This window comes from Procambarus clarkii, chromosome 27 (genome assembly GCF_040958095.1).
Source record: "Procambarus clarkii isolate CNS0578487 chromosome 27, FALCON_Pclarkii_2.0, whole genome shotgun sequence".
Taxonomy (NCBI): domain Eukaryota; kingdom Metazoa; phylum Arthropoda; class Malacostraca; order Decapoda; family Cambaridae; genus Procambarus; species Procambarus clarkii.
The window spans coordinates 23309319-23330989 of NC_091176.1; the positions used below are offsets into that span (position 1 = coordinate 23309319).

The following is a 21671-nucleotide window of genomic DNA, read 5'->3' on the forward strand; positions in this document are numbered from 1 at the left end:
ATGTGTGTGCGCGCACGCGCGTGTATGTGTTGGGGAAGGCGGCAGGGAAATACAAGGTAGAACACAACAGCAAATTGTAAAATAACACTGAAACTGCTTCTACTGTAGAATAGTGAAATGTGTATTCCAATTGTTTCTCTCGTGTGTTGACAGGTGTTGCCTAACACCCCCCCCCCGCCCCCCCAGATACACAGCTTCTGGGAATGGGGGGGGGGGGAGGGGGCGGACCAACAAATACTGCATCTCACCCCATCTTCCTGTCTAGATAGTACTTTCTGTAACTATATGGGGCCTTTGTACTTATGTAGACATAACGAACAATTAGATAGTAGAACTTGGTACTATTCTGGTTATAGAGTCCGGAAAAAAAGAGGCTAAAACTAACCTTAGATATTCCTAGGCCTAGTGTAGCATATATATGTACTCTATTAGGCCTAGGATGGTTAGGATAGGTATTATTAGAACATGTAAACAAAAACCCTCTTTTTGGATTGTTCAAATTTAATAGTATCAAATTATTTCTAATTTGTATTTCTAATTATTTCTAATTTGTTAGATAGTACTAACAGTACTATCTAACAGGAAGAGTGTAGATGTAGATTGTAGACGTAGATGCCGCATCTACATCTTGCCCCCACCCCCTTACCAACACCCCCCTCCCCTCATCCCATCCCCGCTCCACACCCACACCCTCTCCACCGGCTATCACCTCCTCCCCCCCTTGAAACACCTCCCACCCCCCCTGACACCCCCCCCCCCGACACCCCCCCCCCCAGAGCCAGACAACAACGCCACCTCTACGACACTTACGTAACCTACAACACTTACACTTGCGTTGTTAACTTCAGAAAGTAAAGTACGCTCTCCATATGGATGACATTCCCCGGGTTTATCAGGGCGTATGGAAACAAACACACCTGTCAGTCTCCATCCCTTATCTCCCGCTGATAACGATGGAGGTCAGTGTGAAGCGAGAGGACTCTCTGATAAGCCAATCTCGAGAAGTTGGAAGAGGGGAAAGGATAAAAAGATAACGGAAGAGTTAGAGGAATGTGAGGACAGGCGTAGGGTCGCTACGAAAGAGAGATGGAGAAGATGGAGAGAACACAGGGAGATAGTGATAAGGTTAAGGGGAAGGAGGGGATTTGGAAGACAGTGTTGGCTGGAGGAGGGAGGCCTCTTCTCCTCCTCACAACACTATATTTATATTTTTATCAATAAAATTGATGTATTATCAATAAGTTATTAATGTTATTCTCATTATTATATAAGAAGGGCATCACGAGCCGAGCTCTCATGGTACTCATAAATGAAGCTTTAATAAAAAACATCTTCATGGGATACTTGGTCAACCAGGCTGTGATTCATGCAATCGGACTGCGAGCAGCGACGTCTGGCAGCCTGGTTGGCCAGCTCGCCAACCAGAAGACTTGGTCAGTGACCGGACCCCACGGACACTGATCCTTGGAACCATCTCAAGGTAACCCACGTGTGTACCAATCTCAACCATGCAATTGAACAAGCCAAGTTGTGGACCGTAAAAAGAAAAAAACAGAAATGAACGCTAAGTAACGACGCCACATCCTCGGGGGACGGATGAGAGGCGGGACCAAAGAGCCGAAGCTCAACTCCCGCAAGCACATCTAGGGGAATATAACTAAGTGAGCACTTGGATGTCCAGCTGCTGGCCGTTATAAAAGACAACATAAAAAACGGGAAATAAAATAGTTTTAAGTCTTCAGCATCCGAGGAACTGCTGATGTCAGACTTAGTAACCTTTCAACGTACAGAATCATTTTTCTGTTCTTGTTCAAAGTGTGTTCAAAGTGTGTTCAAAGTGTTCATTGTTCAAAGTGACAATGTCTTACTGCAGAGTCTCCGAGAGCTCAACCATCTTGTATAATTCTCGGGGCTTTCTGCACATCTCGGAATATTTTTGTTCGTAATAAATCAAGTGACAATTTTTTGTTGCTTACTGTAAACGTATAGATGCAACAAAAATCACAGTACATGCTTAGTTTAAATTAAGTTCATTCTTATATTTTAAAGAGATCACGCTTTAAGAAAGTGTCCAAGATTGAGATGTTGTCCCCTAAAGATTTAGATGCTGTCCCAGATTAAGATATTTTTCGCCATACTGATTGCATTTATTTGTTCCTTGATCACCTAATTAATCTATCCGTTTATTGACCACCAATTAAAATACTTGAATAATTTTAATAGGATATACATGATGAAAGTTCCCGCCAAACACACACCGAAACTACGACGTTGGTACAACGTTCGAACAACTTTTAACACCTCCTAACCAGTTATAACAACCAATATAGCAAGTTGTAACAACGTTCTAATACGTCATAAACACGTTAAGCCAAGATGTAACAACTTTATTACAAGTTGTAACAAGCGGAAAATAGAGACAGTTTCGGTTTGTGTTTCCAGGGTTCGTATTAAAGGACGTAGGAGTTAAGGATTTCGGTCCAGGACGGATCGAAATGTCATCGTTTCTTTTTCAGAAACTTTAATAAGGAGGCTTTTAGATCATTGTATGCCGGCTATGTGAGGCCAGTCTTAGAGTATGCCACCCCTTCGTGGAGCCCCATCTTAAAAAAACACATACGGAAGCTCGAAAAGGTGCAGAATTTTGTAACGAGACTCGTCGCAAAGATGCGAGGGATGAGGTACGAAGAAAGACTGAAGGAACTAAACCTGACGACGTTAGGAAGGAGGTGGGAGAGGAGAGGGACATGATACAGACGTATAAAATACTTACTGGGACTGACAAGGTGGAATCAGAGGAATGGTTTACAATTCCTCCCTTCCTGTATGTGTATGTCTCATTATATCCGTATGTGGGTATGTTGCACTGTTTATGCAGTGTTTGTGTCCCCGTCCCCCCTACACATACACACATACACACACACACACACACACACACACACACACACACATGATATATACATTTATATATAATATATACAATGCATGTATATGTATAAAATATATCAGATGCACTCCCCATTATCGTGGGTAATAACAACAATTAATCCACATATGACAAGTACACACCTTTGAACCCCTTACACATCACACACAAGTGGTGCCCCCCCCCACCACTCCTACCCCCCCCCTCACACATACCCACCATGCTGACGCCTCGCCCGGCCGGCACTCCAACTCCCTCCTCCGTACCCTGCGTGCCTCAAGTCCCAATCTGTTGGCTGCTGGCCTAGACTCTGGCATGACTGTCTGCACCATTTGTGCCACACGAGACAAATCTACTTTTTTTTTTAGCATATTTTTATTTCTTATTTTTTAAAATATCCTCCACCCCCCCCCCCCTTCCTTACAACCACTTGGGGTGGACGGCAGAGCAGCGGACTCGCTTTATGCAGGTCTGCGTTCACAAGTGCCCGGAGAAGAGTGCCAAGAGGACACGAGTGCCCAGAGAAGAGTGCCAAGAGGACACGAGTGCCTAGAGAAGAGTGCCCAGAGAAGAGTGCCAAGAGCACATGAGTGCCCAGAGAAGAGTGTCAAGAGGACACGAGTGCCCAGAGAAGAGTGCCAAGAGGACACGAGTGCCCAGACCCACGTTCGGACAAGCCAGGTGCCCAGTCAGGCCAGGCACTAGGACAATATGCTCAGCAGTGGCTCTTCTCGAGGTCAATGACTGACCCACTTCTGACTAACAAAACCTTTCCCTCTCTAGCTCGCTTTTCCTCTCCCCTCGCCCCTGTTCTTCCCCTCCCCCCCCCCCTCGGCCCCCTTCCTCTTCTAATCCCCACCCCCCTTCTCCCTTACTCTCTCACAGTAACACCCACAGAAAGAAACATAGGAGTGGACAAAGCCTACATTAAGATCCCACAGTCAGAACACTGCACATCACATACGTGAGAGCACTCACACTAATATGCAGCTCCGACGAGGTGGCACCACCTCAATAGTTACGGTAATTAAACGTGAAAGGGCATAGAGAGTTACAACGAGGCTCGGCCTAGAAATACAAGGGGGAAGAAACTTGAAGAATGACTACGGGAGGGACTTAACGATGATATAAAAGAGGAGAGTGAAGAGAGACATGATCAACACAGTACACCTTGGGAAGAAGGAGAGACAGGGGGTGGAAAGATGAAAGAGGAAGTAGTTCACAGTACCAATAAAAAGAGAGAACAGGGGTGGAAGCTTGAATATAAATGAGCCATAAGAGATGTTACAAAGTCATTTTCGTAGCGAGAGACAAATAGGGCTAATGGAAAAATACTGTAATGCATGCTACAGAGGCCAACTCGATTCACAATTTCAGATGTAGATTCAAATTCACAGTTTCAGTTTAGAACGCGAGCCATTGCATTAGACATATACGCATTACGCATTGGGGTTTATTAACCCCCCCCCCCCCTTGCTCCTTCAAAAAGAATCCGAATTGTGGGGTCCAAGAGGGGAAGAGACCCGTACCATCAGGAAGGCGCACACACACACACACACACACACACACACACACACACACACACACACACACACACACACACACACACACACACACACACACGCGCGCGCGCGAACAAGGGGACACAGGTGGAAACTGAGCACCCAAATGAGGCACATGGACATTAGAAAGAACTTTTTCAGTGTCAGAGTAGTTAGTAAATGGAATGCACTAGGAAGTGATGTGGTGGAGGCTGACTCCATACACAATTTCAAATGTAGATATGATAGAGCCCAATAGGCTCAAGAATCTGTACACCAGTTGATTGTCAGTTGAGAGGCGGGACCAAAGAGCCAGAGCTCAACCCCCGCAAGCACAACTAGGTGAGTACAGAGGTCGGGGGCATCGGTGCTGAGTGGACAGCGCTTGGGGGGTCGTAGTCCTAAGGACCCGGGTTCGATTTCCCGGTCGAGGCGGAAACAAATGGACAGATTTTATTTCACCCTGATGCATCTGTTTATCCAGCAGTAAATAGGTACCTGAGAACTAGACAGCTTCTACAGGCTACTTCCTGGGGATGTGTGTGTTTAAGAGAAATATATGTAGTAGATATAATAGAGAATAGATTGGTTAGAAAGGCGGGGTCCAAGAGCTAATAGCTCGATCCCTTGCAAGGTACTGTGGAGAGTAATCAGGCGGCTCTTCACCATTTACGGAAATTGAATTTCGTCTGTAAATATCAATATGAATTCAGCAAAGTGAATCCCTAACTTGTTGAGAGTTCCAGTGATGACACCCAGGCCAGCACAGACACTGGGGTGACAGCACAGACACTGGGGTGACAGCACAGACACTGGGGTGACAGCACAGACGCTGGGGGTGACAGCACAGACACTGGGGTGACAGCACAGACACTGGGGTGACAGCACAGACGCTGGGGGTGACAGCACAGACACTGGGGTGACAGCACAGACACTGGGGTGACAGCACAGACACTGGGGTGACAGCACAGACACTGGGGTGACAGCCAGCACAGACACTGGGGTGACAGCACAGACACTGGGGTGACAGCACAGACACTGGGGTGACAGCACAGACACTGGGGTGACAGCACAGACACTGGGGGTGACAGCACAGACACTGGGGTGACAGCACAGACACTGGGGGTGACAGCACAGACACTGGGGTGACAGCCAGCACAGACACTGGGGGTGACAGCACAGACACTGGGGTGACAGCACAGACACTGGGGGTGACAGCACAGACACTGGGGTGACAGCACAGACACTGGGGTGACAGCACAGACACTGGGGTGACAGCACAGACACTGGGGTGACAGCCAGCACAGACACTGGGGTGACAGCACAGACGCTGGGGTGACAGCCAGCACAGACACTGGGGTGACAGCACAGACGCTGGGGTGACAGCCAGCACTGACGCTGGGGGTGACAGCACAGACACTGGGGTGACAGCACAGACACTGGGGTGACAGCCAGCACAGACACTGGGGTGACAGCCAGAGCAGACACTGGGGTGACCGCACAGACGTTGGGGTGACAGCACAGACGCTAGGGTGACAGCCAGCACAGACGCTGGGGTGACAGCACAGACGCTGGGGTGACAGCCAGCACAGACGCTGGGGTGACAGCACAGACGCTGGGGTGACAGACAGCACAGACGCTAGGGTGACAGCCATCACAGACGCTAGGGTGACAGCCAGCACAGACGCTGGGGTGACAGCCAGCACAGACGCTGGGGTGACAGCCAGCACAGACGCTAGGGTGACAGACACATGAGTATCTGAATGGATGGTCTCCCGGATAGGAGACAGATATCCAATGAGCATTGTTTTGCGTTTTAATTACCAAGCTTAAGTACAGAACAGACGGCCACTAACTCCCTCAATCTACAAGTTATGTAGGTTACCTCAACAGTATACTCTTATAATACTACTTCTTATATTATTATAACATGTAAATAATGTACTAAAATTGTGTAAACTCAATTATATATATATATATATATATATATATATATATATATATATATATATATATATATATATATATATATATATATATATATATATATATATATATATCAAACTAGCAAACTTTTAATATATGTGAGTGAATAATACAGAAAACACCAAGGAGAAGGCCACTTGGTCTCAAATTCATAGCAATTTGGCATTCACCAATACAGTGTTACAGTGGGGTGTTGTAGCTGTTAATGAGTGTGTAACTGGAGTACATTGTTCGGTACTGTGAAGGTAGTTACCTACCTTCCCCACGTGGCGCGACTCGCTGCTCTCTGTGCACCTCATTGTGTAAGCTGTGGTCCTCAACGTGGAAAACAAAGAGTACTATAAAATATAGTGTCATTCATATATCCACGTTTTCTGTAAGGAGGCTGGTTAGGTTAGGTGGGTGGGGTGGGGGAGAGTTGGGTTCGTGCATTTTAGTACCCAATATTTTGTATGTTGTGGCAAATCAAAGAAAACGGGCCGAGTACCGATATTACAACATATTTCTTGTCATTACTAATGGTGGACGTCTTTGTACCGTGAGAACATAAGGCTTTAGTTTGGGTTCTAAAGAGATAGTAGCTGTTTATACTAGTGCTTTCAGCTCTCTGGGCGTCTGTGGTTTCTCGTTGATCTGACAACACCAAGAAACATCTTGCAAGGCTTATCTGTTGCAAGGCGGAGGTAGTCAACAAGACATCAATCACCGTGAACAAGCTCGCCTATGTATCATTCACTCCAAAGTGCATTCCAAAGACACGCACCGACGTCTTTATATTGCCTATAAATATATTGACAACTGACTTTACGAACAGCATTTATGAATCCGAACAGGCGCATGAATCCGAACATTGTCTACCACAAACGCCACACCAATTTTGGAATATGCAGCACCAGCGCGAAGTTATCTTGACAGACATAGAACGAAGCTCTGGAAACTTCGGATATATGCCATCAGACTAGTCCTAGTGCTGAGAATATGAGTTACGAAGAAAGAAGAAACACTGGAGACATGATTACCACCTTTAAAATTCTCTGATAAATAGACAGAAGAGGGCATAATTTGGTACGAGTGGTATACGAACAAGGGAAAACAAACCTATGGAAAGTACCTAAATGAACTAGACATAAAACAATTATTTCACAAAGAATGAACAAAAGGAATGAGGCAGACTCTATACACTCATAAACGCAGATATTAAAAGAGCCCAATATGCTCTACAACTTGTGCAACAGTCGATTAAGGGTTGAGAGGAGGAATCCTAGAGCCGCAGCTCATTCCCAACAGGTTCAACTAGGCGACCTCTGAGCGTGCAGGCTATAAGCAATAACGATCGTTTACCTAACGACATGAGGGCTAAAGAGGGCGCAAATGATATAATTGAATATATAGGTTTATATAAGCTTATATATAGAAAACGCAGTGGAATATATTGCAATGTTGGCAACTGAACTTGTGCGCTGGATAACGTTTGCTGTGTAAACAACGCAGGCCGACGGCTGGCGTGGTCCAACACTGGGGCGTAGAAGAAAGGGTGAGTCAGGAATGCGGTGCGTCGTAAGTGTGTTTCACAGAAAGAGCCAACAGTTCTGTGCATATCAGCCGAAGTGGATAACCTAGAAGGAAAACGGGAGATGAGAAAAAACGAATACACACGACACCCAGATTTACCCAAGATAAATGGAACTGGGATGACACCTGGGATTAAGGAGTTCGACAAGAGCTCAGAGCGCAAATTAAATAACTTCTGTGCGGTTATCTGAATATAGATATAAAGGAGAAGGAAAACAGAGGAAATTGACGAGATGACAGCGGAGTTACACAGTGGACTTGAGAAATGAGGAAGGGCTTTTTACACAAGCGGCGATGGACAAGATGACAGTTGAGAAAGCTGTTCAAGGCGTTTGAAGCCCTGAGCAAACAAGGTGGTATAATTGAGGGGGGAAAAAATGACTGTGAAATGAACGCCGATACTGTGAAGATGAGTTCACCAAGTCCGCGTTCCTCGCTGAAAAGAAGAACGTACGTCACCCAAGTGTGCACATAAGGTCGATTGTCATTAAGGATTCATTGATATTTGATGTCTATAGGAAACGCCTCGGAGGTCACCAATATATTAATCTTTGTCACGTGTAATACCACGCCCCGATTAACTGTAGAAATTAATCGATTAATAACAATCTTCGTGTGCTTGAAAAGCTACCATTGTGTGTGTGTGTGTGTGTGTGTGTGTGTGTGTGTGTGTGTGTGTGTGTGTGTGTGTGTGTGTGTGTGTGTGTGTGTGTGTGTGTGCGTGTGTGTGTGTGTGTGTGTACTCACCTATTTGTGCTGAGTACAACTAGGTGAGCACACACACAATGGTAGGTAGGTGTGTGTGTGTGTGTGTGTGTGTGTGTGTGTGTGTGCGCGCGCGTGCGTGTGCACTCACCTAATTGTACTTGCGGGACTCGAGCTTCGGTTCTTTGATTACACCATCAATGATACCATCCCCAGAACCCGGTGTTCATCAGGTTTAATAACGCTACGCTCAGTCTTCCTGTCCCAGACAAACGGGACAAATGTTGTCCCGTTGTCTGGGACAGGCAGGAATCATGTTTATGATTCCTGTCATAAATAAACATGATTCCTAAATCATGTTTATGATTCCTGTCATAAATAAACATGATTCCTAAATCATGTTTATGATTCCTGTCCCAGACAGGAATATATTCTGCTTAAAACCTGTTTAAACAGACCCTGTTATAATAATAATAATAATAATAATACCCACACAAGCAGATGGTCAATAATCTGGCACAAGACAAGGTCAACAATGAGAAGAGCATCTCCAAGCCCTAATTAAAAAGACGACGATTGGAGAGCGCCCAGGAACAATATAATCGTTTCGTCCAATTCGGGTTCCTGGCTGGGAGAAACTGCTGCCAACTATGCGAGGTTAGGTCACTGATCTGCTAAAATAGCGAAAACAAAATATTGCCGAGTTAACAAGGCTTTTAAATCTTGGATAATCAGATATGCTCTAATTTTCAATAATTGACTCGCCTATTTTCCACGTGATTTTAAGTAGAGTTTCAGTAGAATATTGAGCATGGTGAATTCAAGTACTTTCACGTATATTGTCTGAAAAAAAATATAACACGTAAAGGGGAAATCTGATCAAATGTAAAGAGCAAAGTCTTTCAAATTTACAAGTCTGATCCCCGGTCGTATTAAAGACCCAAGGACAGAACGAGAGTGAGTTGGCGTGTGCTGGAGGGAGAGAGAGAGGGGGGAGGATAGGAAGGGGGATAGTAGAGAAGGAGGGGGGGGGGAGAGGGGGGGGGGGTAGTAGGGAAGGAGGGGGGGGGGTAGCGAGGAGACACAGAGCCTCGCAAGACACAACAACTAAATCCCGGTCAGTAGCAGGATCTTAAGAGTAGGTAACCACTCGGGGGAAGATGGCCAGCCGGAATGTAATACCTTGTGGTTGATGGTCTCTAGTGGTCGTTAGTGGAGTGGGGGGGGGGAGGATTGGCGGCGACAGGGAGGGGGGGGGCGGATTCGGGGACGACGTAGAGGGAAAGGAGTGGGGGGGGGGGTGGGGGGAGACACGACGGAAACGACCGGTAGGGGGGAACAATTAACATACATAACCCCAACATGGAGAATACATCACATACGCTGACGATGTCACCCAAATAACATGTTCAGCTTAGACCATCAAAGCCGCTACTAGCCAACAAGACCAAGGCAGCAAGTGAATTCATAAACAACTTTGAGAAGCAATGAAAAATTAGCGCTAACAAAAGTTCTAGATAATGTACATTGCATAAAGAAACCCAGATCCCATTATCCTTGACAACCGCCCGATCCAATATGCGGAGGTAGGCAGAATACTGGGACTCATGATCAATAGAACAGGGATAAAAATTCACGTAAAGGACCGACTAAACAAAGCCAAAGCAGCCTTGGGGAAACTGAGGAGATTCCGAAGCCTCAGTACAAACATACAGATACACCTATACAAGGCTCTAGTTCGGCCGTATCTAGAGTATTTCACAGTACGCTTACATACCTTAAAGAAAACTAACATGCAAAAACTACAGGCAGTGCAAAATAAGGCTCTAAGGAGAGCAGCAAAACACCGTCCACCATATGATCAGACAATCCAGGAGCTCCATGAACTACTGAACACACAGCCACTAAACATCAGACTGCAGCACCAAGCCATCAGGGTGTGGAACACCAGCGAAATGATGGAGGACCCAATGTTAGAAAGATTACTCCAAGATGAGACGGCCCGCTCCCACAGCTGGTGGCCCAAGAGCCTCGATTTACTAGATGAAAACCCAGCCCCACCGTTCATAATTCCCAGATGAAATACTGACCAGAAATCCCCCCCCCCAAAAAAAAAACAAAAAAATAGAAAAAATTGTATATTATTATATAAAAACGCGTTTTGAGAACTATGCCTCTTCAACGCAAGCAGAGCTAACTGCCATTGTTATGGCGTTAAGGTTTCTTGAATGGAACACTAATGGTGCAGTGATTTGCATTGATTCAAAAGCAGCACTTCAAAGCCAAAGTAAAAATCGGGCAGAAAATCTTGCAATAGTCGCTGAAATTAAAAGAGCTGTGAAAATACTTACCAATCAGGGAATAGTCATCAAGTTTCTCTGGATCCCCTCCCATGTTGGAATATGTGGGAATGAACGAGCAGATGTGCTAGCTGCTGAAGGCGCTGAAGGAGATCATATTGAATACTTCATACCCAAGACTCTACTACAAATTAGAGGTATTGTCAGGCAACATCACCGTGACAAGGTAACTGAGGAAAGGAGGATAGAAGCACAAACCAGTGAATCTGTATGATGGTACAACATGGTTGCAGCTGGCAATCCCAATCATTATGGCCGAAGAGGAGGAGGACGAGGGAGAGAATCAGTAATAGCGAGAATCCGTCTTGGATACAAATATCCATGGAGATACGGAATGAAAACAAGAGTTGATCAGCGAAGTTGCAGAATCTGTGGTGAGAGTGATGGACACCGCCTTGACCACTATCTACAAGACTGTGAACACCCGAGAGACATTAGAAGTATGTGTAGAATAATAAACCCCACATTGTTTGAGTTAGGAAAACACTATTTGTCAAATATTGATACTGTTCCTAAAAGATTTCCCCATTTTGCACCCGCAAGATAACGTAAGATTTTAAGGGTTGGCAGATGTTAATCTTCTTGTTTGAGGAGCTGTTCACTTGAGACAGTTAAGCAAGTCCCAGCTGTGTCTGGGTACAAGTGACAGGATGAACAACCCAGCGGGTTTTCTTCCTATTGGGGAGTGTTGTACATGCTGCTATGGCGGTGTGTCCACTCACAAGATGAGTAGCGCTGCCCAGTAAACTCGCCCCTCGAGGCAAAATAATTTTTTTTAATTTATATATATATATATATTATATATATATATTATATATATATATATATATATATATATATATATATATATTATATATATATATTATATATATATATATATATATATATATATATATACGTATATATATATTATTAAATATGACCGAAAAAGTAAGATTAATAATTCTAACACGAATTTTCTCAATGTTTCTTATATTTTTCTTCACTGTTGATGGTAGCTAAAAAATCAGTTACCATGATTTTTCAGTTACCATCAACAGTGAAGAAGAAGAAGAAGAAAAACATATATATAAGAAACATTGAGAAAATTCGTGTCAGAATTAGTAATCTTACTTTTTCGGTCATATTTAATAATATATGTCTACAGGACATATATTATTATACGTATATATACATATACTAATATACTAATATACGTATTATATACTAATATATAACATATACTAATATACGTATATATATATATATATATATATATATATATATATATATATATATATATATATATATATATATATATATATACATATATATATATACATATATATATATATATATATATATATATATATATATATATATATATATATATATATATATATATATATATATGTAATTGAAATAAAATAACCTTAAACAGAACAATCATAACATGTGTGGAAGCATTGGATTGTTTATATCGGAATGCTACACAGTATCCATCTATAGACATCCATATATGGTGAAACACATGTGAAGAACCTCTCGCACACTCACAGCTCCCTGACAAGAGAGCAAGCGTAGCTTAGCAGCCAACACACACACATCGTGTCAGCAAGGCGGACAGCCCGCCTGCTTTCCTAACTATCACTGTATTTCCCACTTCTAAACTTCCCTTCACCTATGCCTCTCCTTCCTCTTTACTCCCCCCCCCCACCCCCACCCCTCAAAAATGGGGGAACAAATCGTTTGTGATCCGTCAGTAACAGGTGTAGTCAGGTGTGGTCACTAAGAGCATCTTTGCTTGTTTACAAATGATATTTTGAATTGTTTAATGTGCTTACCTATCAGTACTTACCTATGGGGGGGATGGGGTGGGGCCTATCGCTTCATGCCCTGCCTATTATCTTCGCTGTACCTGGGGCGTTGTAGCGATACAAACAAAAATAGATTCATAGCTACTACGGATGGAACGTACAAAATATGGACTGTTGGACACACAAGTTCACGTTTTGGACAGCTCGAATTATAAAGGGTATGACAATAGAAGCAAAACAGAGTAACCATTAACCAAACATTATACTGTGTCAGACAACATTGCAATTGACCTGTTGCGGTTATCCCCCTGCATAGCTGTGGATTCTGTCTGTGCCTCACCACCTACATACCAGCATGCTCCAACATCAAAACTCAACATCAACAAGAACAACAACAATTCGTGCCAAAATGTATTGTCTAGACACACCTTCCCCCCCCCCCGTCCCCCCCCCCTACCTGCCACGAGAGACAGTCCACCTGCTAGTTCACCTGACGCCAGACAAAGCATCATATCTTGCCTATCTTGCCAGCTTTTCGTCTACAACTCCAGCATTCGTGCCGAGATGACGTCACCGCCCATATATAAAGGTTTGCTAGTGTCCAGCTTAGCAGATTACCCTTCTAGTGCTTCACACACCTCAAACGACCTTCGCACTGCAAATATTCACAGTGAATCACACCATCAAACGAGCAGAGTCAATGTCACCAAAGTTTCGTTCACTTAACGTTAAAACCCTCCATCATTAAACTAAACCAGCAAACGTTTCCTGAAGATACAGTCGTTAAACCAACACCTGTGACCTTAGACCATCTACAGGTTTTCGACGTCATTTCGAGACAGATAATAGGTGCCGTTCTGCAGTTTCTTTGCACGTGTTTGAAGCAGCGTTCATATCATTGGTGCCTGTGTGAGTATACTTAATTGTGCTTGCGGGGGTTAAGCTTCGGTTATTTGGTCCCGCCTCTCAACTGTTAATCAACTGGTGTACAAGTTCCTAAGCCCATCCGGCTATATCATAGATACATTTGAAATTGTGTATGGAGTCAGCCTCCACCACATCACTTTCTAATGCATTTAATTTATCAGCTACTCTGACACGGAAATAATTATTTCTAATGTCTCGGACTCATTTGGGTACTCAGTCTTCTCCTTGTACGAGTTCTAATCGTGTTAGGCAATGTCTTTGTTTACCTTTGTCAATTCCTCTGAGAATTTTGTATGTGATAATCATATCTCCTTGAACTCTCCTGTTTTCTAGCGACGTGCTGCGCAATTCACAGTCTTTCCTCGTAACTCATACCTCTTAGTTCTGGAAGTAGTAGTAGTATACCTTTGAACCTCCTCCAGGTTCTTATGCTTGACAAGGTATGCTGGAGCCGCATACTCCAGGAATGGTCTGACATGCGTAATATACAAACTTCTAAATGATCCCTTACACAAGTTTCTTAAGAAAGTTCTGATATTGGCAAGCCTCGCATACGCTGTTGATGATATCCTTTTGATGTGAGCTTCAAAAGATGGATTCGGTGTGATATCAACTCCTAGATCTTTTATTGTCAGTTTTCGTGGAAGACTTCGTCTACCATTCAGTACCTTATGTCTGGCCCTCCACCTTGCTTCATTACTTTAGATTTACTTTAGTTGAACTTTAATAGCCATTTGTTGGAGCATTCCTTCAGTTTGTCTAGGTCACCTTAGACCCTCTTGATATCTTCCTCGGTTTTAATCTTCCTCATAATCTCATAATTTTCGTATCATCAGCAAACCTTGAGAGAAATGAGTCTATTTCCTCTTGGAGATCGTTTACATATATCAGTAACATGATAGGTCCAAAGACTGAACCCTGTGGGACTCCACTAGTAACATCTTGCACTCTGAGACCTTACCCCTCACAGTGACTCGCTGTCTTCTGTTGCTTAGGTACTCCCATATCCATTGAAGTACCTTCCGTTTTATTCCTACCTGCATCTCCATCTTCTGCACTAGTGTGCTGTGGGGGAACTGTGTCAAAGGCTTTATGGCAATCCAAGAACATGCAGTCTGCCTACCCTTCTCTTTCTTGCCTAATTCTCGTCCCCCTGATCAAATAAATCTATTAATCCTGTGAGACAAGATTTCCCATTCCTGAACCCATGCTGGTAATGTGTTACAAAATTCTTTCTCTCCAGATATTCTAGTTTTATTTCTCACAATTTTCGTCATCACCTTACCTTTATATGCAAGTTAGGAACACTGGCCTGTAGTCCAGAGCCTCCTGTCTCTGTCTCTTCTTGTAAGTCAGGATTACATTAACCCTCTTTCAAATTTTTGGTTGTTCTCCTGTTACTAGTGGCTTGTTGTACACCATTGAGCGTGGTAGGCACAGACATTCTGCTCCTTCTTTTAGTATCCATGGTGAGATTTTATCTGGCCCTACAGCCTTTGCCATATAAAACTCAAGGAACTGCTTCTTACCTCCCAAATGGTAATCTCAAACTCGTCCAGTGGTGCCTGGTTAAATATTCCCTCTCTTTGTTCAGGAGTAAATGCTTTACTGAGTATTGAACTTCTTCCTGGAATTTCTTATTGAGTTCCTCGCACACATCCTTGTCATTTGTAGTGAACCTGTTTGCCCCAATCCTCAGTTTTATCACCTGTTCTTTCACCTCTGTTTTCTTTCTGATGTGACTATGCAGCAATTTGGGTTGAATCTTTGCTTTATTTGCTATGTCATGTTCGTACCGTCTTTCTGCCTCTCTTCTCACCCTTAGGAACTCATTCCTGGCCCTCTGATATCTTGCTCTGCTGTCAGGTGTCCTTTTTATGTGGTAATCTTGTCTCCCCTAACTCTTCTGTCTTAAAATTCACGCAACCTTTCCTCAATTTATAACACGTAGTTCTGGAACTAGACTGGTGGCATACGTTTGTGTGTGCGCGCTCGCGCGTGTGTGTGTACTTACCTATTTGTGCTTGCGGGGGTTGAGCTTTGGTTCTTTGGTCCCAGGGTGTGTGTGTGTGTGTGTGTGTGTGTGTGTGTGTGTGTGTGTGTGTGTGTGTGTGTGTGTGTGTGTGTGTGTGTGTGTGTGTGTGTGTGTGCGTGTGTTCCTTCAAACACACCGGGTCCCTACTCGACAATCAGACACCTGGCCGCTATCGCTTTTCAAGAACAGAGTCCAAATTCTTGCGGCAGCCAACAGCGACACACCCGACGCCATACGCTTTATAAATAGAGCCAAGTTCGATCTTCGCCTCAGTAAAAATGCCAAGAGCGTAGAGGTTTAGGCTCGGGCAGGATTCGATGCCAAGTAGGCATCAAATACCAATGCCCAGAGCATGGTAACAGCGACCAAGTTTTCAAGTGGGGTTTAAACACACTGTAGCACACTCTTGTTCTTAACTTGTCTTGGCTTTTATCGCTCTGCTGTTTTTTTTGTTTTTCTGCCTTTGTGATGGGATATCTACGCTTTTGCAATAGTGCGTATTCCAAAGTGTACTGCGTGTTGATGTGTCACGACAGGGAAAATAATTACATTTGATCTGTAACGTTTGGTGAAAGTGACAATACAGATTTTCCCAGTTAATCTGAGATTGGGCTCATGTTTATTCATTAATGAGAGTGGATGGGTCTCCATAATTCATCAATTCACTGCCGCTCTGTTGACTGGATTTTCATCTTTTTATCCTCTCTATCATTGATCCTTGTGTTCGTCTCGCTGTTTAACTTTATCTCATTCGATCTCTTTTTCCTTCTTCTCCGTTATTACTTTCTCTTCACGGTGGCTTTCAGTTTCCCTTTCTCCAGCTTTCTCTATTGCTCACCGGACATAACAAACCAACACATGAACCTATTGCACGACGCAAGGAATCATAATTGGTGGAATAGTGAGCGTATACGCTACCATACACCGTTCACCATACACCATTCACCATACACCATACACCATACTTCATCAACTATATACGCCACTCACTCACCACACCCAATTAACTTCCTTGGTTCGATAGCTGAAACTCTCAAGAGAAAGCTTGTTAAGTTTCTGCTGGTGTTACTGGATCAGCCAGGCTGTGATGGCTATGTGGGCGTGCTGGCTAATGTACTCTTTATTCTCGCACCTCCCCCCACCTCTCTGGCTCGATCCTGTTCCAGTTGCGCACGCGCACTATTCCTGTTAGTTACTCTCTCTGTTGCCTGCTATCTTGAACATGCACTCCTGTTCTCTCTCCCTGTCTCGCTCTCTCCCTGTACCGCTCTCTCCCTGTACCGCTCTCTCCCTGTCTCGCTCTCTCCCTGCCTCGCTCTCTCCCTGTCTCGCTCTCTCCCTGTCTCGCTCTCTCCCTGTCTCGCTCTCTCCCTGTCTCGCTCTCTCCCTGTCTCGCTCTCTCCCTGTCTCGCTCTCTCCCTGTCTCGCTCTCTCCCTGTCTCGCTCTCTCCCTGTCTCGCTCTCTCCCTGCCTCGCTCTCTCCCTGTCTCGCTCTCTCCCTGTCTCGCTCTCTCCCTGTCTCGCTCTCTCCCTGTCTCGCTCTCTCCCTGTCTCGCTCTCTCCCCAGGTGCTTGGCACTAAGACAGACCAACGGGCAGACAGCGTTAAGCATTGGCCCCGCTATAACTTACTAACCACACGCCGCTGTCACATGTGAAATGTAGCGCTTGCGGGGAGATGTTTGCAGGCAGCATCCTTCCACCCCACACATGCATGCACTTGCCACAGCATCCTCCCCCCCCCCCTCCCCATATGTATGCAGTTCCTGCAGCATCCTCTCATCCCCCCAGATGAATACAGATGCACCATCATTCTCCCATTTCAAGATGGATTGCAACCCGTTGCAACCCCTCCCTTCCCCCTTCCCCACCTCGGAGATATGTTGCGGAAGTTGCATACCGGATACTCTGAGTAAACCTTCTACCCTTGCAACAATGCAAGCAGTGGAAGTTGCAAAGCCAGAAATCCCATTATCTTCCATGATGCATTCTGTCTTCCTCTATTCTCGGATCTTACCCACGCCTGATTTCGCTGAAGCCGCGATGCAAGCAGCCAATACCCCTCCGCCCTAATTGTACTTGCTTGGGGGGGTTGAACTTCGGCTCTTTGGCCCCACCTCTCCGCTGTCAAATGAACCTTTGTACAAGTTTCTTAATTTATTGGGCTCTGTTATATCTTCGTTTCAAGCTGGGTATAGAGTCTGCCGCCACCACATCACACTCTAGAGCATCTGATCTGTGGCTCTGTGGCTCTGATCTTCCGGTGGATGTGGCTCTGTGGCTCTGATCTTCCGGTGGATGTGGATGTGTGGCTCTGATCTTCCGGTGGATGTGGATGTGTGGCTCTGATCTTCCGGTGGATGTGGATGCGTGGCTCTGATCTTCCGGTGGATGTGGATGTGTGGCTCTGATCTCCCGGTGGATGTGGATGTGTGGCTCTGATCTCCCGGTGGATGTGGATGCGTGGCTCTGATCTTCCGGTGGATGTGGATGTGTGGCTCTGATCTCCCGGTGGATGTGGATGTGTGGCTCTGATCTTCCGGTGGATGTGGATGTGTGGCTCTGATCTCCCGGTGGATGTGGATGTGTGGCTCTGATCTTCCGGTGGATGTGGATGTGTGGCTCTGATCTTCCGGTGGATGTGGATGTGTGGCTCTGATCTCCCGGTGTCTATTCTGTTACTATCTTCCCGTCATTGCGCAAAAAAAAAAAAAATCACGGGTTTATACAAGGAGAGAAGTGTGACCTCCAAGAGTGCGAGCCACGGCGTCCAACAGCCTGGTTGACCAGACCGCCAACCAGGAGGCCTGGTCAGAGACTGGGCCACGAGGACAGTGACTCTTGGAACCAAGATAACCTCAAGGCTATCGAAGGAGACGACTGTTAAACATTCCAAGTCTGTGACTGCTTAACATCTGCATATTTATCTAGAGCTTTCATGCTTCCAAATAGAGACGAACATAACCCTGATGTAGAAGGTGTAGAAATGTTTGTAGAAATGTTTTTTGTTTGTACAAACTACAGTGCTGTAGTTTGCAAACTACAGAAATGCTGTAGAATTTGTACAAACTACAACACTGTAGTTTGTAGAAATTCTACAGCATTTCTACACTGTACTACATGATGTAGTACACTGTAGAAATGGCTAATCAACCAAATCAAGAGCATGGCGCTGTAGATGGGGGGTCACCAATCCAGTCGCTGGCCTAAACCAGCGTGGGTTAACCTGACTGACCTTCCTATCTCACACGGTCTGGGAGAGAGGACCAGCCTCAAGAACAGCCTAACAAGCAAACAACAACTTCCCTACACCTTGGGCACGTGGTGGACATCCGTCTGTATTGAAATGTTTTGAGTAAATCAGGATTTGGGGATGGGGGAGTACAACGGGATCACCATAGCCCGTGCTGCTTGCAACTTCTTGTTCCCAGTGAATCTAAAACAAACGGCGACCAGTAAGAATTTAGAACCAGATTAACCCATCCCCTTGATATGTTAACCTCCTCGCTTCCCCCCCCCCCTCCCCCCCCCCGGCACACACACCCACCTGCACTATACTTAGCCTGTATTGTTATTTCCTAAGCACCTCCCTCTCTGCCTCTGTGGATACCTGCTTCCACTTTGCAAAAAACACATTAGAGTTATTACAATTTTTGTCCTTCTGAAGTCAAGAACTTAAGAGGCCAGAATTATTGGTTTTATATATTATTGAAACGTCTTGAAAGTGTTGATTCCAAAGCTTTGTTTTCTGCGTGCATGGTTGCTCACGAGGGCTGGCTGTCCTCCACACACTTCACATTGCTAGTAAGCTCGTCCCCTTGTCTCTGTTTGGCTTGGCTCTCTCTCTCTCTCTCTCTCTCTCTCTCTCACACTTTTATTTCAACTGTCACATCGCACTTCCTTCCCATCCAAGCCGATCATCTGTTGCGTTTATAAATGTATTTATTTATATGTTTTGACTTGTGATGCTGTGGTCTGGTCTCTTGTGGCCTCAGTCCTCTCGTCAACACACTGCAGCATCTCTATTAACGTCACCAAGATAGAGTTTTCATGACTATTACAACCACACGCCTTTGACAATAATAATAATAATAATAATAATTATAATAAAAACACTATTGGTGAAAACTGAAAAAAAAAGTTTGAAGAGAAAAACAGTTCTCAAAATGTTTCAGTAATCATCTACATGTATACGCAGCAGTATACATGCAATGACGCATATACGCAAGACACTAATACACCACGACCACTAGCCAAGAGTCGCAGGGGATACATATACACCAACCCATCCTCCTGTTTACCTTGTACCTATTGTGACGGTCGTCGATAGTCACGAATTCGTAAATACTTAGCTTTTAGATAGTAGTATACTGACTAGTAAGGAATTCTTTTAAAATAAATGAAGCTAAATAACCAACTTAAATATTCCTAGACCTAGTATACTGCACAAACACACATACATGTACTATATTAGGCCTCAGATATCGTGTATTAGACCTAGGAAAGTTAGGTTAGGTTAGATTAGGTTAGATTATCAAAGCAGCACAATTCAAAAAATAAATTTCCTCTTTGTCTAACTCAATAGTGTCGATTTGTAGTGTGTAATTTCGTTGTCCGTGTGTTTATATACTATGGTCCTCACCGTTACTAGAAGTCCTACCAAAACGGGTGGCTGGGCTGGATGTACACAATAACCTTTAACCAAGGGACGCAGGACAAGGCCATTAACCTTTAACTGTGAGACGCAGAGCAGATGCGTACCTGGTCATAACCTTCAACCAGAAGAAAGCAGAGCAGATGCGTACCTGGCATTAACCACAAGACGCAGTAAGGTATTCTTATATAACAAACATATCGTTAACAGGCTACTTAAAAGTTAACTGTTAAGATATGCGTATACGTATAGGTTTGGAAGGTGAGATCCTAAAGGAAGATAAAGTATGATACGTATTACTGCATCACTATCGTAAGAGTGTTCTTACGGTGTAAGATACGGTGGGTGAGAACTGATTGGGTATTATACTGATGTGAGTTGTATCTGGAAGATAGTGTTTGTGATAGTAAATATTGCTTAATTCAGTGATTAAATTATTCAGTCTTGTGTGATAAATGTTTTAATGTTTTCTGAAGAAACGGAGATATTTAAGAGATTCCAATTCATAAAATGTTAAATCAAATATTTGGGTTAGAATGTAGAGTTCCAGATACAGTTCCAGCATACTCTTTTGCCTATTTGCACGTGCGCGTGCGCGCTCACACACACTGAGTTAGCGGAAACGCCCTAGCAGGGGTAAGGAACTACCTAACATGAAGGAGCCAGAGAGTAACGGAAAGGGGCGAGAAGTCGGACTGGCGAACAGTAACTAGTGGAGTACCTCAAGGATCGGTGCTGGGACCAATTACATTTCTAATATATGTTAATGACGTGTTTACAGGAGTCCTACATGTCAATGTTCGCAGATGACGCAAAATTAATTAGAAGAGTTGTGACAGATGAGGATTATTGGATCCTCCAAGAGGATTTGAACAGGTTGCAGAGATGGTCAGATAAATGGCTACTGGAGTTTAACACGAGCAAATGTAGTTATGGAAATGGCATTTAGGTGACAGGACACCAAAGGGACAGTACACAATGAAGGGGAACTGCCTACCTGTGACGATTCGAGAAAGAGACCTGGGAGTGGACGTAACACCTAATCTAACGTCCGAGGACCATATGAATAGGATACCGACAGCAGGCAAAAGTTAGAACATCATTCAGGACCCTAAGTAAGGAGGCATTTAGGGCGCTTTACACTGTCTACGTGAGACCAGTCTTAGAGTA

General features: G+C 44.3%; 1 protein-coding gene across 1 annotated transcript in view; it reads right to left on the reverse strand.

Moving 5' to 3' along the window:
- The window catches only part of LOC138369199 (uncharacterized), a 65354-nt gene extending 54230 nt beyond the window's left edge, over positions 1-11124 (reverse strand). The window contains exon 1 of the mRNA XM_069332137.1: positions 11082-11124. Within this exon, the coding sequence (XP_069188238.1) occupies positions 11082-11124 (43 nt within the window). The remainder of the gene's footprint in view (positions 1-11081) is intronic.
- Positions 11125-21671: the final 10547 nt, after the last annotated feature.